The sequence below is a fragment of the Gymnoscopelus microlampas genome (assembly GCF_963454915.1).
Source record: "Gymnoscopelus microlampas genome assembly, chromosome: 22".
Lineage (NCBI taxonomy): Eukaryota > Metazoa > Chordata > Actinopteri > Myctophiformes > Myctophidae > Gymnoscopelus > Gymnoscopelus microlampas.
Window position 1 is genome coordinate 29,476,349 of NC_139959.1, and position 19,926 is coordinate 29,496,274.

The 19,926-nt window shown below is 42.7% G+C and overlaps 1 protein-coding gene across 1 annotated transcript in view; it reads right to left on the reverse strand.

The window, feature by feature from the left end:
• Positions 1–1,874: 1,874 nt before the first annotated feature.
• Positions 1,875–19,926, reverse strand: part of LOC311038872 (kinesin-1 heavy chain-like) — a 31,111-nt gene continuing 13,059 nt past the window's right edge. Inside the window, exons 12-26 of the mRNA XM_084048491.1 lie at positions 19,242–19,453; positions 18,435–18,503; positions 17,636–17,842; positions 12,328–12,471; positions 11,704–11,892; positions 10,332–10,449; positions 9,275–9,330; positions 8,658–8,767; positions 8,321–8,422; positions 6,769–6,829; positions 5,998–6,069; positions 4,633–4,737; positions 3,978–4,194; positions 3,450–3,582; positions 1,875–2,673 (exon numbers count right to left, since the gene is read on the reverse strand). Of these exons, the coding sequence (XP_083904617.1) occupies positions 3,455–3,582; positions 3,978–4,194; positions 4,633–4,737; positions 5,998–6,069; positions 6,769–6,829; positions 8,321–8,422; positions 8,658–8,767; positions 9,275–9,330; positions 10,332–10,449; positions 11,704–11,892; positions 12,328–12,471; positions 17,636–17,842; positions 18,435–18,503; positions 19,242–19,453 (1,790 nt within the window). The 3' untranslated portion in view covers positions 1,875–2,673; positions 3,450–3,454. The remainder of the gene's footprint in view (positions 2,674–3,449; positions 3,583–3,977; positions 4,195–4,632; positions 4,738–5,997; positions 6,070–6,768; positions 6,830–8,320; positions 8,423–8,657; positions 8,768–9,274; positions 9,331–10,331; positions 10,450–11,703; positions 11,893–12,327; positions 12,472–17,635; positions 17,843–18,434; positions 18,504–19,241; positions 19,454–19,926) is intronic.

Below are 19,926 nucleotides of genomic sequence, written 5' to 3' on the forward strand. Positions count from 1 at the left end.
CTCAGTCAAAAAAATCAGCAATCTTTAGGCAGCTGAGGAGTTAATTAAATAAAAATACAATCACTCACAACTAATAAAGTAACTAACAATAATGAAAAAAGAAGGGGGGAAAATGAATGTCCACACAATTAAAGAAAGAAAAAAAAGCCAAGTCCTGGTCGATGGAGGTTTATGAATTAATACCAAAGCTAATGAAATATGTTCACTTTTTGGGGTGCTGGGTTACAAATGATCATAGAGAAAAAGAATAGAACCCGCACACTCTCATATGATCCAATTCGACTTATTCTACGCTGTTTCGAGCCTGGGCTCTTCGTCAGGTCAAAATTTATTTTTGACGTGTCGAGGAGCCCAAGCCCCTCCAATGGTCTCTGCACGGCCCTGGATTTGAGCAACGTTGGCAACGTTTACCTTTAATAATGGGTGTGTTGTAGTAGATGTAGGTGTGCCAATGAGCAAGCACTGAAAATATTACTATAAAATATAATATTAATATTATTATTGATAAACAATGGGCATTTGGCATGATCACTTTGGCATACCTAAATCTAATCTCTCCCATTATTAATGCAATTAATTGCAGCTATGTTGCTTACTGTACATCACAATGTACAAAGTTCAGTCAATCCCTCAAGATGATTTTTAACCTTCAGATAGCAACAAACCCACAAATGTAGCCCAAAGGGTTAGGACCCCTTTAACTATTACTCACTAAACGGAAACCCTGCTTAGAGGGATCACTGCAATCATCCTTCCATAACAAATAGGTAGGTCTCATAGACAGGTCCCCATAACTAAATGAGCCTTGTCATTTCCATTTGTCTATTGTCACGACTCACGAGAGACGTGCAGAGATAGTGTCACTTCCCGGTGGGAAAGGTGTAACAGCTGTTGCAGTCCCGCTGTGTGATTTGCATATCATAGTCAGTACAAATGGGTAGTTTACGAATAAGTCCAACCAAGACCGATGCTCTAATACAGGACAAGAATATCTCTGATATGATGTGACATGAAGCTGCTTACAGTAAGTGTCATATCCCCCCCCCCCAAAAAAAAGTATTTTTACTCACTTTTGTTTTGCAATTCTTAGCCAAAATAATGTGCTGTATGTAATCAACCTATCGAACTGGAAGGAAAAATAGTTTACAGACACAACACCTTTTTAGTTTGTTTTACGCAATTCCTAACCCCCACCGTGGCGACTGGGGTTCGAAACCTCCACGGTGCCTCTGGCTTTAGGCTCTTGCACAGCAGCCATATTGGACAGACATTGGGCCCCTTCCTTGCTTCCTTCACAGGTGTTACCAATGATACTAATGAAGGCTCTGTTCCATTCTGGTCAGGGTGCTGATATCGTACCTGTTGGCTCACTAGAAACACTCCACTTTGGTTCCCAAATGGCCCCTTATGGTGGGTGTGTAACTCTGAGAGTGTACAAATGGAACCAAATGGACCCGTAAGGGTCCATTTGGTTCCATTTGTACACTCTCAGAGCTATGGGGGTCCTTGAAAATAAGACAACCACTATGCCACACTAAATGGAACAGAGCCTTAATTAGTATCATTGGTAACACCTGTGAAGGAAGTAAGGCAGGGGCTCAATTCATTCCCAATATGGCTGCTGTGCATAGAGCCTATGTCAAGGACCCCCATAACTCTGAGAGTGTACAAATGGAACCAAATGGACCCGTAAGGGTACATTTGTACACTCTCAGAGTTATACACCCACCATAAGGGGCCATTTGGGAACCAAAATGTAGTGTTTCTAGTGAGAGCCAACATGCAGATATCATATCAGCACCCTGACCAGAATGGAACAGAGCCTTCATTAGTATAATTGGTAACACCTGTGAAGGAAGTAAGAAGAGGCCCAATTTCTTTCCAATATGGCTGCTGTGCATAGAGCCTATTGGCCGCGTTTGTGGGTGGGAAGCTGGCAGGGGATCTCTGTTGCTGCGCTAGCGACTCCTACAAGTTGTTTGAAGTGCCTGTTCAGCATGGGAACGAAACCGGCGAGGACATGCGTTACGCCCTTCTGGCGAAACTCCTCACTGTCAGGTAAAAAGAAGCGGCTGGCAACTTCATGTGTATCAGAGGAGATACATGGTTGCCTACCCCCTGCCACAGAACTGCAGGGGTTTGCGCCGGTGACAGGGACTATATACATAGGGGAAAATTGGAAAGTGGCATAATGACTAAATTGGGAGGAAAAGGAGGGAAAACATATCATTGCAGACTCTTAACTGTACAACAGAGCAGTAATAATGTTTATGCTTTTCACCAGTAAAAACATGTCAAGTGAGCTGGGAATTGAAGAGTACACTTTGTGAATTAATTGGACAAGGGTGTTTCCATCGAGATTTCCACTCCTTTTAGTGAGTTTATCCTATGAGTTTTTATTATTATGAAATAATTACATAGACATTCAACTTGCCTCAACTTGCCACTGACATTTGTACGTGGAAAACAAACAGAGCAATGCATTGATTTGTGTTAATATTAGTTTCTTTCTTTTGTCTGCAAGATACAGGAAAACCCATACTGGAGTATGTGTACCTCTCATATTTATACTTGACATTGGAACCATCGTCCCCTGCTATGATTCACTGCTGTGAAATGTAGCAATTCGCCGTGGTAATCTTCCTTTGAAGGTGCATGCTCCATCTACAGCAGCTGTGTTAGGGGAAACAGATAAGAAATGGAGTCAAACTAAGAAAAGTCTATCTAATCACACTATACAAACAAGGGATTGAGCATTTCCAGTAGCTTATATACAACCATACATTTGTTACAATAAAACCAGGCATGTTAAACACAAATTAGCTCTTTGTTAATATCCATAGAATGTTATACTATAACAGGATTTCGATTGGAAACCCTTTCTCTGATCTTTTGAGCTTATCTACCACCTATTTTGTTAACCACTTAAACCTTATATGCCAGTGGTTCTCAATCCAGTGACCCCCAGGGGCCCTTGAGGAGATTCCAGGGTGTCCCCAGCTTAATTTGTTAATACAGATGCCTGAGGTAGGTTCACACGGACTGAAACATTGCTTCAATGCTCAGCTCAGCTCAGGGAAGTCACTGCAGTATTATTGTCACACGAGAGCCACCCTAGTGTTGTGAAAGTAGCTTTTGCTGAAATCACGTTTGAAATCTCGTCTTGCGAGACTCCCGGAAGAGCCGGGGGAGACTCTCTTCCGGAAATCTCGCGAGACATTATGAATTTGAGCTCCTGGACTACTCTTATGGGGAGTTAACAACCTCATATGAAGGTAAGAAAAGGCCTAGTCCGAAATTCTCCTTTAAGTGTAGAAGTTAACACAAATCTTCTCTTCTGAGGGTCTCTGGCACGAAATCTTTTCAGATGGGGGTCCGTGGCCAAATTTGGGGGTCCTTGACTGGAAAATGTTTGAGAACCAGTGCATTAGAGAAACTGTAAATAGTACCCTGTCTACTCCTGTTTGATGACACCTCCTCCCCTGATGACTGCAGGCTGGTTGTTTTGGAGGCTGTTGACCCGGTTCACGTTGATGCTTGTGGGAGAGGCCATTGGCTGCTGACCCGGCCGGATGGGCTTGGCTGGAGACAGACACACACGCACGCGCACGCACGCACGCACGCACGCACGCACGCACGCACGCACGCACGCACGCACGCACGCACGCACGCACGCACGCACGCACGCACGCACGCACGCACGCACGCACGCACACACACACACACACACACACACACACACACACACACACACACACACACACACACACACACACACACATCGAATTTTAATCACATCACATGTTCACGTGAAAAGTGTATGATGAGTGATGACTATATATAGATTTGCTCAGTGGAATGACTTTGGTTGAAGGATGAGTGTGTGTGTGTGTGTGTGTGTGTGTGTGTGTGTGTGTGTGTGTGTGTGTGTGTGTGTGTGTGAGTGAGTGTGTTTTCTTTCTCTTCTTTCTACTGACCGATCTGAGCAGAGTGTCCTCTGCGAGCCATGTTTTTAGCCCGGACGGCTTCCTTGATCCTGTCCACCTCCTGCTGGTAGCGCTTGCGGTCCCTGGACGCGTTCTCCTTGGCCTCCTTCAGGGCCGCCTCCAGAGCTTTGACCCGCTCCGCTGTGGCCCGCAGCCGCTTCTCCAGCTTGGGAAGCTCGCAGCGCAGGTCAGCGTTGTCACGCACCAGCTAGGTAGACGGATAGACAATATAATACTTACCACTTAAAACCATATATACTCTGTTGACCGGGTTCCCCCTATCCCTTTCCCCCTCTACACCAAATCTCTAAGCTGAAAATAGCAGATCCTGCAGAAGTTGTAGAAGTGATATTTTCACCAAATGCTTGCCTATTATAACATGTCCAAAATGTGCATGCTAGGGTTCATGTGGCTAAAGGGAAACTTTGCTGATTTTGAACCTAAATCCATTGTGCTGTATACTGTATATATAGTGTGGGAAAAAATACCCAATGTCTTCTGTGTATTTAGGTAGAAGTACTGTATATGCCCGTGATGTCAATCGTGCCGTTTCGTGTCATCATAATCGTCCAGGGACGCAAAACAACGTGCCCTGAAACAACACTTTTTGACATCATGGGCAACATGGTGACTTTTAATAATTTACCTGTTTGTGGACCTTGGTGAGCTGCTCCAGGTTGTTTTCCAGAAAGGAGATCTTCTGCTTCTGGGCAGCACTGCCTCCTGTATTCTCAGAGTCCATCTCTGCACTCTGTTCAGACACAACACTCAGAATTATACAGGGTTTACATTCCTTTTCTTTTTTTTTCCTAAAGGTTGTTTTTGCTGCACGCAAGGGCTGGCCAACATGTCACACAGTCTTTGTTCAGACTGCAGGCAAATACGATTTTGTTTCTCAAAAATGATCTTTAGGACTGACTGTCCACACTGTTATTTGCAAGAGATCAAATCGGATTTGTCTATTCAGATGTGGTCGAAAATAGCTGATCTAACACACAACATGTAGCATCGCAATATAAAATATCCCATTTGTAAATCAAAACAGAGGCAGTAGGCAGGGAATTTTAGTGGGTATGACTCAATATAATGTCAGTGCACGTTTGCAGTGGTGGACAGTTTTTGCAAGCACATTTCAGTACAATGTTTCAGATAGAAACATTGTACTTTTGACTCCACAACATTTTAGGAAGGGACTGTTGGGACCCAAACGTACGAAAATATATTGTGAATTAACCACTTGAGCCCTATTTCAAATGTAGTGAAAACAGCCGGTCTACAAGCTCATTGATCTGCTATTTTCACTGTTTTCTTTACATTTGGGGGAAATGTTCCAAATTTCAATACAGCAATGCATTGATTGATTGAAAATGTATTTCGTGATATGTACTTTTGAATGCTTGAGTATTTGCTTCAGTATTTACTGTACTTGTATGTACACCACTGCACGTTTGACTGTAGCTTGTCTGAATGAGCCTCAGCCTGGAGGCTGGAGCCCAGTCAGTGATCTGTAGAGAAACTGAATCCCTTATTTACACATGTTACCTTTGAAGAATCCCATGACCTACTTATCACAGACACTCTTTTTTGTCTTCCCCGGGCTCATTAAAATTTAAACACAGGGAAATTTTAATTGGGGTGCGGCTGCAGGATTAAAGATGCATGGCTGGGGCGCTCGCGCGCGTGTGTGTGTGTGTGTGAGCGAGCTTTAGCATCACCAATAGTTCCATATAGAATCTAAACAGGTTCCATATGGGACCATTTGAATTAATAAAGAACCATATAAAATGGTACAATATATAATCCTTCTAGCGGTCATCAATGAAGCAAACCAACTATCAACTCTTTTCCAAAAATGTTGACAATAATGTGTTCTAGTAAACAAGGAAAATAAAAGAACAATTCACTGTAAAAAGGCTAGCATAAGATCTTTAACTTTTAAAGATGATACACAGAGGCTTCCAGACTTTCGTGTGTTGATTTACAGTTAAACACTGAAACGCTGTACCTTTACCTTTTTGACTCTTTGAGTCAAATCCTGAACGAACAGCCTCCTCAGGTTGTGGAGGGTTTGAAGCTCCCTAACCTGTATGAGTCATCAGAGAGAACCAGGTCACAGAAGACATGAGAAAATACTGTACATTGCATGGGCATTATTTTCCCCGATACCTGGTCAGAATGGAGGTTTCCACTTACAAAATATAGAAACACAAGTAGAGTTTTTTTATTCATATTTTGGGCCAATACACTCTTTAACCCATTAAGGCCGGGAAAGCCTATACGGTCCTCAGGTCTAAATGGGTTACGTATAAACTTTGCGTTGACACATACTATGTTCGTCAACCTTGAAATTAACCTAGTTAATTACTACTTCAGGAGAAGCTGTAGTCAGGTGAAATCTTTTACCATAATATCAACATATGTTTTACAAATGTTCCCCCAAAAGATTACAAGTTATATCTAAATCCATTGTTGTCCACCCAGTTGTTTTTAAGAATAGTTTGTAGCCAATGCTAGATAAAATAAACCGTTAACAAACTACAGTGTATACCATGCATATTGGAATGGTGATAAGAGTGCAGACAAGCAAATATGAAAATAATAATCCGCACCCTCCAACCAATCTCTCGTGTGTGTGTGTGTGTGTGTGTGTGTGTGTGTGTGTGTGTGTGTGTGTGTGTGTGTGTGTGTGTGTGTGTGTGTGTGTGTGTGTGTGTGTGTGTGTGTGTGTGTGTGTGTGTGTGTAAACAGCATACAAATCCACATGCACACATTAAGAACTCACTACTGTCTCCTCCAGTCCCTTCAGGTCCTGTCTTGCCTGCTCTCTTCTGTCCTGCATCACCCTGTACAAAAACAAAGCCAGACAATCACTCCACTTACATGGATGAAAGCAAAATAAAATGTTTGTAGTCTTTGCGATTTGTGAAACAGTGAGAAAGGAGCCCCCCCATACAAGTGCTGTTTCCTAAACAATTAATAACGCAATTATGTAGAATTATGATGTTTTAATAACATTGTTCCTGCTGTTCTACATACTGCAGTGCAAACCAGGTGAAGAAATTGCAGATTGAGGCATTAACCTTTGCTTTTATATGAAATCTTCTAGATAAGATTTTATGAAAGACACTTCTGAACATATTGCGAGTTTGACCACTTCAAATGCTCTAATCTTAAAATAATAACCGAAAATTTAGCCGCATTGGGAGCTTGCAGATCGGCTATTTTCGCTGTGCAACATGCTTCCATAGAAGACATGCTGTGTTCTATGAAATTCAAATGACAGAAATCAGTCCAGAACTTTAATACATGCAGTTAATACATGCACTTCTAATTGTCTCTATTGGGAATCATTATTGAACGTAATTGTCCAAGTGTGGACTGAAAAGTGCTTTGCGGTAGCATGAACGTGCGCTATAAATAATCAAATCAATAATCAAATTAAACAGATGCAAAGTAACAGCAGCTATGGATCTATACCAGGGGGCGTCGTAGGGGGGCGCGAAGAGACGTGAGGTGAAAAGGACAGCCGGTCAGAATGAACAACATTTAGTTACAGTAGTTATGCTACAGATTCAAGCAACAAAGATTGCAACATTTGGAAGGATCCATATTAGTTTGCCTAAATCCAGCATACAAATAGTGAAACACAGTAATTAACACTTCTTAATTTCAGTTTCTGTTTATTATTAATATTTTACTTTATCTACCATGGTTTGGTTCTTGACACTACTCTCACCCTAACCCTGTGTTTCACTCTTACTGCTGTTGGCTGCTATATGACACCTGCATTTCCCCACAGGGGTAAAGGTTTCTCTTACTTTCAATTTCTACCGTAGTTTATATTTTTTACTTTATTTTGTTTGGTTCTTGACACTATTGTTTACCTGTACTTATCCAATGTTTCACTCTTACCGCTGTTGGCTGCTATATGACACCTGAATTTCCCCACAGGGATAAAGATTTATCTTACTTTCAGTTTCAATATTAGTTTGTACTAAACCAGAATACAAATAGTGAAATGAGGAATGTTTCTTACTTTCTTACAAAGTGCACTCTGTCACTAATTCTTAATGGCGTGCGTGCGTACTTAACTAGAGCCCAACCGATGCCAAAATGTTGGGTTCGACACCGATCCCGCTATTTGAGGCCTACGCGACAGATTAACTGATATTTTGTCCAAAAGTGCAAAGTCTAATCAATTTGAAAAACTTGAGATTTGATTAAAGTTTCTATTTGAGAACATTGAATTTATAAGCAAACAAAAGGATCGACCAGGCTCTAGAACAAACTTGGCAGCTGTGCAACTCATTCAGTGAATTAGCGTTAGCACGTACGTGAGCTCGTGGAGCTGGCGGCTTTTCTCCTGGTCGGCAGTCTTGAGCTTGTCATGCTCCGCCTTCAGTCTGTCCTGCTCCAACATGATCTCCTGGTTCACACTGAACACACACACACACACACACACACACACACACACACACACACACACACACACACACACACACACACACACACACACACACACACACACACACACACACACACACACACACGATAAAGAGTCAGTCAGTGTGTCTATGCATTGGTTCTGTATCTGTGTGTATGGGTGTTTTAGGTGTGAAGTGAATGTGCTCTTGTATGTGTAGGTATATGCATATATGAGTGGTTTCTAACTCTTGCAGGTCGGTCATCATTTTCTCCTTCTCATCCAGTTCATCTCTCAGGCTGCTGATCTGTTTCAAATGACCTTCTCTGTGAGACTGGATCTGTCTCTCCACTGCCTCCTGACCACAGCCAAACATAGGACTTATTATAAAACACACAATATATATATAGAGAGAACATAATATAATATACAATAACAATTATACACACACGCGCGCGCATGCACGCACACGCACACACACACACACACACACACACACACACACACACACACACACACACACACACACACACAGTATGTATATAACAATGCCAAATGTTTAGTGTGTGCATTCTTTTTTCTTTTCTTTTGCACTCACACACTGGACTTGCTTCACTCACCCTCATTCTCTCTCCCTCTCTCGCTATCTCTCTCTGTCGTGGGCACGCACGCACACACACACACACACACACACACACACACACACACACACACACACACACACACACACACACACACACACACACACACACACACACACACACACACACACACACACACACACACACACAGTATGTATATTGTTTGGGAACACGACATAATGCAGTGTGTGCAAAGCTGACGTGTTTAAGATGTGTGCATATACCTTAACTTCATTAGCAGATTGTCGCTCATTCTCTTTCTCCATCGTGTGGACCTTCTCTGGATGGGGAAATACCAGAAACATTTTAACACCAGGGACACTGTATGTGGTGCAATGATTAATAAAATGATCCATTATCATCCAACAGAAAATATATCAGCTTTTTCAATTTCAAAATGTCTATTTGGGCTCAGGTAACTTGGGATGAGCATTTATTTATTTCATAAATAATTACCTTATTTTACCGTAATCTTATTGTTTTAATTACTTACATTGATTAATTGAATAATCAGAAGGGGGGAAAAAATCAACAGATTAATTGATTATGGTTATAATTCTATAGTCGCAGCCCCACTGTTAAAGATAGTTCATACAAGAATATGTATATATATGTTTTTGTGTGTGCAGCTGTGGCAACACAATTCCTAACACAGCACATGACTACCAACAAAATACATAGTCATACAGTTCTCATGGTGCAACAGGACACTGCATACACATCATACACCACCAGGTGGTGCTAACAGATAATCTAAGCCACTGCAAACCCTTAAATAAATCCTCAATTAGATGACTAAAGGTCAATTCCTTAGGTTGCATACCTAGCATGGAAAGCTTAGGAATTTCAATCCACATTACTTTACTGGCATAAACCAGTAATATTTACCCAGGGTAGGTATGCTAAGCATGAGAGCTCTTTTTCAGCCACACCCCTGCACAATGACACGCGCACAAATAAAAACCTGGGAACTGCCCAGTACAACCTCAGTCTTAAGACTGTTCGCCACTGAGCAGATCCATTGGAGCGGTGGGGGTTCAGTGGCTTGCTCAAGGGCACTTAAGCGGTGTTGAGGGAGGGGTGAGTGGTGGTCATCATTCACTTCCCCACCCAGAGTTTTCTTGTCGGTCAGAGGGGGGGGGTGTCGAACCGGGAACCTTTAGGCCATTGCTGCCCCAATTAGTTTAACTCTGGGTGTAAAAATGGACCTATACGGTTTCATATTGTTACACATGGACTTAGGACATGGACCTGTGTTGTGTTCCAGACAGCTCTCCTCACCCTGGGCACTGAGCTGGACCAGCTCCTCGTGCAGCGAGTCTATTTTCTCCTCCAACTGCCTCTTCTTCTGCTCCACATTGTGGAGATACTCCGTCAGGGACTTGATCTTAGCTTCATGCTAAACACAGCCGAGAACCAAGGGACAGAGAAAAAAAAAACATTGAAGTAATCGCTTATGAAAAAGTAATCAGAGTAAAATGACAGGAGGTAGGATTTCGATTAACAAAAACTCCATGACTAGACCGAGTAGGCAGGATCTTAACACACTTCGGTCACACACATAAATTATGTATTTTCCATCCAAAGTGTTGGTCAGTCGACAATGATTTCAGTTGAAATCATGTCATTAGAGCAAATCATTTGAAAATATGCCTTTTTGTCCAGCATCATGGTTGTGTGACTGTGACCATAAATATATGTGAGCATTTCTAAAATACTCTGTATACTGCGACCTCAAGTGGCTTAATGCTTAATAAGTGATCTTTTTTGGTTAAAACAAAAAGGTTTGTTGTGTTTGTTCAGTAACAGGGGTCTCCCCATCTCACTTTAACAAACAAAAAAGACATTTTCAGGTGGGTTCTAAATTTCTGCCAATCAGGAGAGCCCCACAAGGATCATTTATCAGCTTGTATTCCAGTTCCAATTTTGTCTGCTTAAGTGTTTCATCACTTCCAATTCCCCTGTATCCTGAGTTCTCTCTCCTGAATGGATGAAATTGGTATCCTGACGTGGAAAATGTATTTTCTGTTTACTAAAGAGCTGTTTCCCAAACAGTGGGTTGGGACCCATGTGTGGGTCGTGGAACCATCAAAGAATTTCCATCAATTAATTCTTTGTTTCAATAGACTTTCATCAATAAATAAATGGAAACAAATCTAAGACATTCCATAAACAAATAAAGACTTTTAAGAAGTAGATCTACAAGCTTGTAGATCGGCTATTTTCACCAGTTTGGGTCCCAGGGAGACATCAAATTTCTCTTTTGGTTCTCGAGCTAAAAAGTTTGGGAAGCTCTGCTGTATAGTAATCATTGCTATCAGATTTTTTTATTTTTAAATAAGACTGTAATGATCCTGGAGGGGTATTCACATTTCTTTGCTAGTCTTGCACGATGACCGCAGGGTCAGGCCAAAGAGCCTCTGTCTCACCCATACCCATAAATTCAGCGAATTTTAGCAAGGACTTGAATCCACATAGTCTTTCTGGAGTACCACCCCCTGTGGCCCTATTTAAACTGCCTTTTGACTCACAGCCCACACAAATCCTCTAACAATAACCACATCTGACACTACAGTGGTCTCCTTGACAGCAGCAGCAGCTGTCATGACAACAGGCGGTGGTGGTGGTGGTTGGGGGGGGGGGGGGGGGTTACCTGGGAGATGCGCAATTGGCAAGCAGCCAGCTCCTTGTCGTTTTCCTCCAGCCTCTGGGCGCTCTCGGTCTGGGTGCTCTCCAGCTGTTTACTGCGCTTCACCATGTTCTTCACCTCGGATTTCATCTTGCTGATGTAGAGGCGGGCCACCGTGAACTCCTCGTCAATCAGGCCACTGCTCTCCTGTTGCTGGAGGACACAGAGGGGAGACGAAGGCATGACGAGACCCAAGACGATGTACATTTGATGTTGAGGCCATAGTGGTCAGGTCTGGTACTGTAAAGGCGGGGCTTTGGCTAAAAAGCAGCCAACAGAAGGCACTTGTTATAGAACAGACATATTTTTTGTGCCCGACATAGGGCATGATATGGCATGAATTGTAAGACTTTCAAAATGGATTAATTGCTGTCATTAACTGTATTTAGCTGCAATGAGGGGCTCTCTCTTAATGCAATCCTATGGTTTAAATAAAGGTTGAATGAATGAATAAGCAACAAGTCTTAGTCAAACATTTACAAGAGAAAAGGAATCTGTTCATACAAGTGGGAGACATGAGTTCAAAGTAGATTGGACATTAGTACATCCTGATTATACTCGTGTGTGGAAAGGCTTTAGACTTGCAACCTTGATGTCCTTGCTGCCCACAGCGATGCCGATCTCAGCCAGGTCTTTAAGCAGCGATGACATCATCTCCATGACCCTCTTCTTCTGATGGTTTGTAATCTCCTTCAGCTTCTGAAGCTCGGAGTCGATGGAGGCCAGTGAATTCTGGTTGGAGAGGGTAAGGAGGTTAGAAATGAAGATGTTTACCTACGGCAGGAATAATGGCTGCAGCATACTCCAACCGAGCACAAACTTTGTTCAGCTAAGTTAGGTAATTAAAGGAATATTTCACTTAAAAAAAAGATTGGGTCATTTCATCGTCTATTCAGGCTTTAGTGAGCACCCCAGACAGTTTTTAAGTTGCTTGATTCAGTACTTAGATATTTGATATTATTTTTCCCTTCCTATACAAACCCATTGTAACTTCAAACTCTATTTTAACAATGATAGATTCATCAAGAACACCCGTCCTTGGTTCTGGTCACTGTTTTTCCAATTACTTTTTAAATGTATTTTTAATATTTGTTTGGGAAGATGGAAAATAATTAATACAATAAAAAAAAAAAAAAAAAAAAATGTAATGTGCCCTCACGTATTAGGAGGGCGGTAAGTCACCAGAACCAAGGACGGGTGTTCTTGATGAATCTATCATGGTTAAACTGGAGTTTGAAGTTATAATGGGTTTTATATAAGGAAGGGGAGCGTCTGATGGAATGAATATCAAATATCTAAATACTGAAGTGAGCAACTTCAGTGCTCACAAAAGCCTGAGTAGACGATAAAATAACCCATTTAAAAAAAAAAGTGAAATATCCCTTTAAGAACTGTAAAAAAACGTTTCAGAGCATACTTGCTAGCATTAGTCATAAGTGGATACCACAGCGATGTAGACCGTGTTCAGTATGCCTGGACACCCATATATGGAGATAACTGACTTATTCCATCCCGACATCCCGATATATGGAGATAACTGACATAACCAAGTTTGACATCATAGACTCGCCACTGGAACTCCATATATGGAGATATCTGATGTACCCAGGTCTGACATCATAGACCCCCTCCTGGAAGCTCCATACATGGGGCTAACCGAAATATCCAGGCCTGACATCATAGACCCTATCTTTGGGCATGACCGACATCAAGGCTCCTTATATGGATATGAATGGGGCACAGCGACATCACCGCAATGACACCAGCAGCGCAGCCAACGACATAAAAGGCAAAGGGTTATTTCTGATCCATCGGCGATATGCAAAGACATCTACTCTAAGACACGAAGCATCAATACAGACCCCACTGAGACATCGACCAGTTCGGCTCCAACTACAAGAGAACTCGTTGTCCTCCGAACAAACCCGGGTAGCTGGCCTTTACAACCCAGATAGTCACGTCCCACAGATTTGTTCCCACTGATTCTCCCTCTCCCTCTACTGCCAAGGGGCATCTCGGTTTAATTCCTGCTTGGATACCATCACAGCGGGTCTTGACTCAGGTTTAGACAACCAGTCGAACCTTTGGTCTTTTATACCCATGATTTATTCTTTTTGCGCAGTTTTAAGTTTTTTCCGTTTTAGAATAATCCACTGTTTAGTGTCAATTTAGTGGCAAGGGTTGTTGTAGCAATAATTCAAGACAACATTGGGATATTGACAGATTTTGCAGATTACAACAAAGTGTAGCTGTCCCACTTAATGTCCCATACGTATCTTCCTAAATTTAAATTGGCTTAACGGACGACCGGCTGACCGGCGGACCTCTGACGTCACCATACAGTGACATCACCGGGATGACATTAGCACTGTAGCCAACGATATATAAAGGCGATGTAATCCCCAATTTAAGTAGTATTGTTCAGTAGTTTGTTTAGCTTGTTTAGTTTGTTTAGTACAATGTTTAGCTGGGCGGCGCAGGTGAAAGGAGGGCCTGAGAGAGACGATCATGCCACTGCGGCAGTGGGACACAAGGTGTACTGCTTTGGAGGCCGCCGTTACGGAGAGGAATCCATTTCGGGCCGTGATCAGATTGAGGCCTATGACTTCGACATAGTGTCTTTGCGCTGGACGAAGTTGCCCCCAGTGACAACTGAGGACCACAATTGGGTTCCCTCCAGGCGCTTTCACCACACAGCTGTGCCGATAGGCGAGATCATCTACCTCTGGGGTGGGCATACAGGGGACAGGTACTGCAACACACTTTATGCATTCGATGTTGACACTCTCAGATGGTCTACGCCTCTGGTTTCTGGGACTGTTCCAGAGGCGAGGGGCAGTCACTCAGCCTGTGTCTTGGGGAACGTCATGTATATCTTCTCAGGATACGGCACGCGGTCGTTGCTATGGACTAACGACATCTACAAGTTGGACACCGCCACAATGGTCTGGTCTTTCATTAACACCAGTGGCACTCCACCTGCATGTAAACTAAACACTTTACTACCTCATTCTGCGACCATCATCGGGACAAAGATGTTTGTATGTTGGGGCCGACAGCACCAATACAGCAAGATCAGAGTGTTTGACACAGAGACCAACTGCTGGCTAAGCACGGGTTCTCCAAAACTCAGTCCAAAAGGACATGAGTATCATTCAGCCTTTGCCTACAATGGAGAGCTGTACATATATGGCGGGATTCATAAAGACAACAATGATCTGTTTAAATTCAGCCCAGAGACCTTCTCCTGGACGAAGGTTGAGCTCAGGGGGAAAGGCCCATGTTTCCCTGACTGGCCAACACAATTATGGAAACAGATTGCTATAAAGTGCTGTGGCATGGTGGGAGATCGTATCGTCTTCTTTGGAGGGTGGAAACAATACATGGTCAACAATTTCGCCGTCAAAAATGATAACCAATCTTTTTTGATGATCTATGCTAAAGTGAATGACCTGTACATCTTAGACTTAAACCCTAGTCTGAAGACGTTATGCAAGATAGCCGTTATTCAGACAGGTCTGGAGCAGTCTGGACTCCCACACAACATCAGGTGGGAATTGGCAAACATCACTACCAACAGCAAAAGAAAAAACGAGCCTACAGGGGAAAACAAGGCAGCGAGTCCCCCCTACAAGAAGGAAAAAATAATACAGTGAGCCCACTAAGAAAAAAGAGAAGTGCGCTCCCCTGGGCGCAGATCTCAGCCAGGCCGGGTTGCATACCTAGCGCAGTGTCCGTTGTGAGATGCAGCCACCAGGACACAAGAAAGCTGCTGGGGGAAACAGAGTTTGTATGACAGGCGGGGCAACTTTTCGGCAGCCCCTATGAGCAGAAGTGAAAGCGCATTTGGAGGTGCGCTCTATAGAGGCACGCTCTATGGAGGCCCCTCAACATGCGATTCCAGTTTGGCTATATGATTGATGTTGTCTTCATGGTATACACAGTATGCCGTTTTTTTGTAAGGGGAAGAAAAAGACCGTTCTTATTTTAACGATGATGTCACTGGTAGTCGGGTTTCTGAACTGTCCACAGCCCTCCTCTGAGACACAGAGTGAGTAGACACCTTTTTTTTACCATATTATCATGAGCATTACTGAGTACTGATTATATGAAGATAGGTTGATATTGAAAATGGGTGAAGTCGTCCTTTAATACTTTTCATTACATATTTCATAATATTTTGACACAGTTAACCACTTTCACTTTTTTGAAAATAGCAAAAACAGCACTCTACAAGCTCACAACACGTCGCGATTTTGTGAGCTTGTAGATAGGCTATTTGCGCTACTTTTGAGTGACACCGTTGTACAATGAAGCAGGGTGTTGATTTACATAATAAATTGAAATACGCAGATACAAGGTTTCTGCCCGACAGCAAAGAAATGCAATTCACAAGCTCTCGCACTGTGACACCCCTTCCTGTCATCACAGTTTACATGACAGAGGAAATAAGTGTGATCGTGTACAGTATGTCAGTAGAAAATGTTGCCCTATCCTGCCCTCTAGTGGATGAAATGGTTGAACCTCATTACACATGTTTTTGTTTTTTACTTTATTTAAAATGTTCTATCACCAATATAGATCGTATCAGGAACAGCATACACATACAGTACTGTCTACTCTATACTACCTTCCCAACATGTTCACATATACAGGACCAACCACCAATCCCAAAACAACAACAGCCACAACAAAGAAAACAAACAAACACAACATACGGTAGGGGTAAAATATGTAAATAGCAAAAATGCTTGAGGGGTATGAGACCCCAGTCCAACTCTGCAACCTGCTCAGGTCAAGAACCGCAGAGATGCACACCACACCGCAAGCACCACACCCGCAACCAGCAAGATCACTGATGGCTGTGTCAGACCCCGGCACTTCAGTGCACACACGCATCAACATCCCCGCCAACTACTGTCGATCAGTGTTGATTTTGACAGCAAATTTTGATTTAGTTTTAGTCATAGTCTTTTGAATATAATAATGTTTTGTATAGTTTTAGTCGACTACAGTTATTATTATTGTCTACAGTTAATTTAGTCGAGTAAAATGTATTTTGGCGGGCCTTGATGGCGTCATAATGGCTGATTTTACACTTGGTTGCATGCTGAAAATAGCCGATCTACAATCTCACAACGTGTCGCAGAGCAACGCGTTGTGAGCTTGTACATCTGCAATTTTCAGAGCGCAACACCTGAGCGCAACCAAACATAAAATGACTTGTCTTTTAGTTCTACTGTCTGGATCTCTTCTCCACTCGTCCCTCACTAACATTTTAGTCTAGTTTTTATTTGTTGACGAAATTGTCAATATATTTAGTCTTGGTTTTTAGTCATCATAGCTTAGTTTTTATTTCGTTTTCGTCAGTGAAAAAAGGTAGTTAGTAGTTTTCGTCATAGTTTTAGTTGACGAAATCAACACTGCTGTCATTGCCTGCCCACCGGCACAGCCAAGTTCACCACCCCTCATCACCAACCACCACAAGCACAGCGCTCCCCCCACAGCACACCACACGGTTACCCCGCCCCGCCTCCCCAATCCATACAGGGCACCCAAGCAGAATGATTTTATCCAACTTGGGGACCATACATGGACTATTGGTTTCACCTACAGTATATTCTAAATAAAAGAAACTAAATAATGTATTTTCTTGTTTATGTTTTCTTTTAGTAGTAATTCACCCAAAAAATTACTTATTTTCTATCGATTACACTACTCCTTTAAGTTTGATAGCTGTGAGTGCAAAGGTATGTAGGTATGTGAGTGTATGTGTATATGTATGTATTATGTATATGTGAGTGTATGCGTGTAACGTATGTAATGTATGCCATAAATGAAAATTGTTAATAAAGATACTACTGGGTACTGCACAAGTGTTATTAAATCCGCTCACCGACTTTTCGTTGAGCTCCTGGCTGAGCGCCTCAAACTCCTTGGTCTTGTCCTCCACCTCCTGGCTCTTCTGGTCGTAGTTGACGGCCAGCTCCTCCAGGGCCTGCAGCACCTCCTTCACCTCCTCCTTGGACGCCTCGTTCTCCCCCAGGAGCCGGTTCAGCTCCGTCTGCAGGTTGTCGTGGTCGCGGCGCGACGAGGCCAGGAGCTGCACGGGACAGAGGAGGACGGACAGGGAGGGCGTCTCAAGATGAGGAAGACTTTTCTTTTATTATTGTTTTACCCCACATGATCCCTTTCTCAGCGTGTGGTCTGGGGACCACCAGGGGTCCGAATCTACACTCACAGGTCTGTAACTTGTGAGCGGTCCATTTGGTTCCATTTGGTTCCATTTGTACCAGTGTTGATTTTGACAGCAAATTTTGATTTCGTTTTAGTCATAGTCTTTTGAATAAAATTCCATTTAGTTTTAGTCCTATTTTAGTCATCTGAAATGTTTTCGTTTTAGTCGACTAAATATCATAAGATTTTAGTCGACTAAATCTATGGTTGATTTAGTCGACTAAAATGTAGTTGCATGCTGAAAATAGCCGATCTACAAGCTTCTACTTTTCAGTGTCATTAACCTCAGTTAACCTTCTCAAACTGAGGTCCGGGAACCCCTAGGGGTCCTTGAGGGGGTTCCAGGGGGTCCCCACAGCGAAACGATTGATTATTAGGAGTCCCGTGAAATTAAAACAGTTGAGAACCACTTGGCTAATGGTCAGCTAACTAGCAGGAGGAGCTGGGGCTCTGCTCACCTCCTCCTGGTCCAACATCTGCTGAGTCAGCTTCTCCACCATCTGGCTCTGTTGGTTGATCTCTTCATCCTGGAGGAAGAGATGGAGGATATATATGAGAGAGAGAGAGAGAGAGAGAGAGAGAGAGAGAGAGAGAGAACCTTTGGCGTTCAATCTAAATGCCAGCAAGACTGTCAATTGTGTGCCATCAGTGTAGGATAGTAGAAGTAATTTACAAAATCACACAACCCTGACTTTTTGGCAATTGTTGCCATGCTTTCTCTTGAATTTATAGAAATGCTGCCCCTACCACTCTTTTACCCCTAGACACAGTTTATCACTCAGCACTTAGATTCATTACTGGTGAAAGCTACAGCACCCACCATTGTATCCTCTACAACAGGGTAGGTTGGTCCTCCCTCTCTGAGATGAGAAATAGGCACTGGTATCAGTTTATTTTTAAGGCTATTGATGGGAAGTGACCACCATACCTCACATTGCTATTAGAGAAGCACTTACCAGACCCGCTCAGGCTTACACTTGAGGTTCCACCTGTTCAGTGGGAAAATCTGCTTTCTGCTTTGATGCTCCTATTTCATGGAACACTCTACAACTCACGCTAAAAATGTATGCCCCAATATCCTATGGACAATTTAATCACCTGCTCTTAAATCTCCCTACCTCACCATTTAATTGTTTTTAACTTACAAATGTTCTGTTATGGTTGATTTTTGTGTATGTAATCTCGCCAGCATTGCAAATGAGGGTAAACCTCAATGCTCTTTTGGAGAATAAATAAAGGTTTCAATCAATTTCAGAGTAAAAAACCTTGTCATCCAGCTCTTTGTAAAGCTTGGCCACCTCCGCCTCACACTTGTCCTTCTCAGCGTCAGTCAGCCTAACCCCAGGGATGGCACTGAGAGCGGGCGTGGACGCCATCTTGTCATTGTTGATGACATTGTCTAGAGCTTGGACCTCCTCTTTAGCTTCCTCTTTAGCCTTCTCCTTGTCGAACTGTTCCTCCACTGGCACTTTCTCGCCTGCAGGGGGGAGCATAGAGCACAGAGCAGATCAGAAAGAGAGGCACTGAGGCAGGACTTGAATATTATCTGCACACTGCAATTCAAGCTCCCTGTATTTACTGATCTGTTTTGATCAGAATGTCACAAATAGAAATTAAGCTTGAATTCCAGTGTTCAGTCCAGTGTTTTTTTTATTATCTTTTCATGGGCCCAATTGTTTTATCCAGCACATGGTCTACTTGCTGTAGGTTTTGGATGAGCAACATGATGGAATACTCACAGAATACCACAAAACGATGGAGCGTGCACGAAAAAAAGGATTTCACCCACTGCTTCACACCTTGAAGACTGTGATGTGACAAATAAAACTCATTCTGACTGTTCCTTGGATTCTAGGAACATGGAATATGAATATTCTCATAAATACTCTCGCTACCCTGATTAGAGCTCCGGCAAATGAGCATGGTTTGTGATAGTTTAGAGATGGAGAT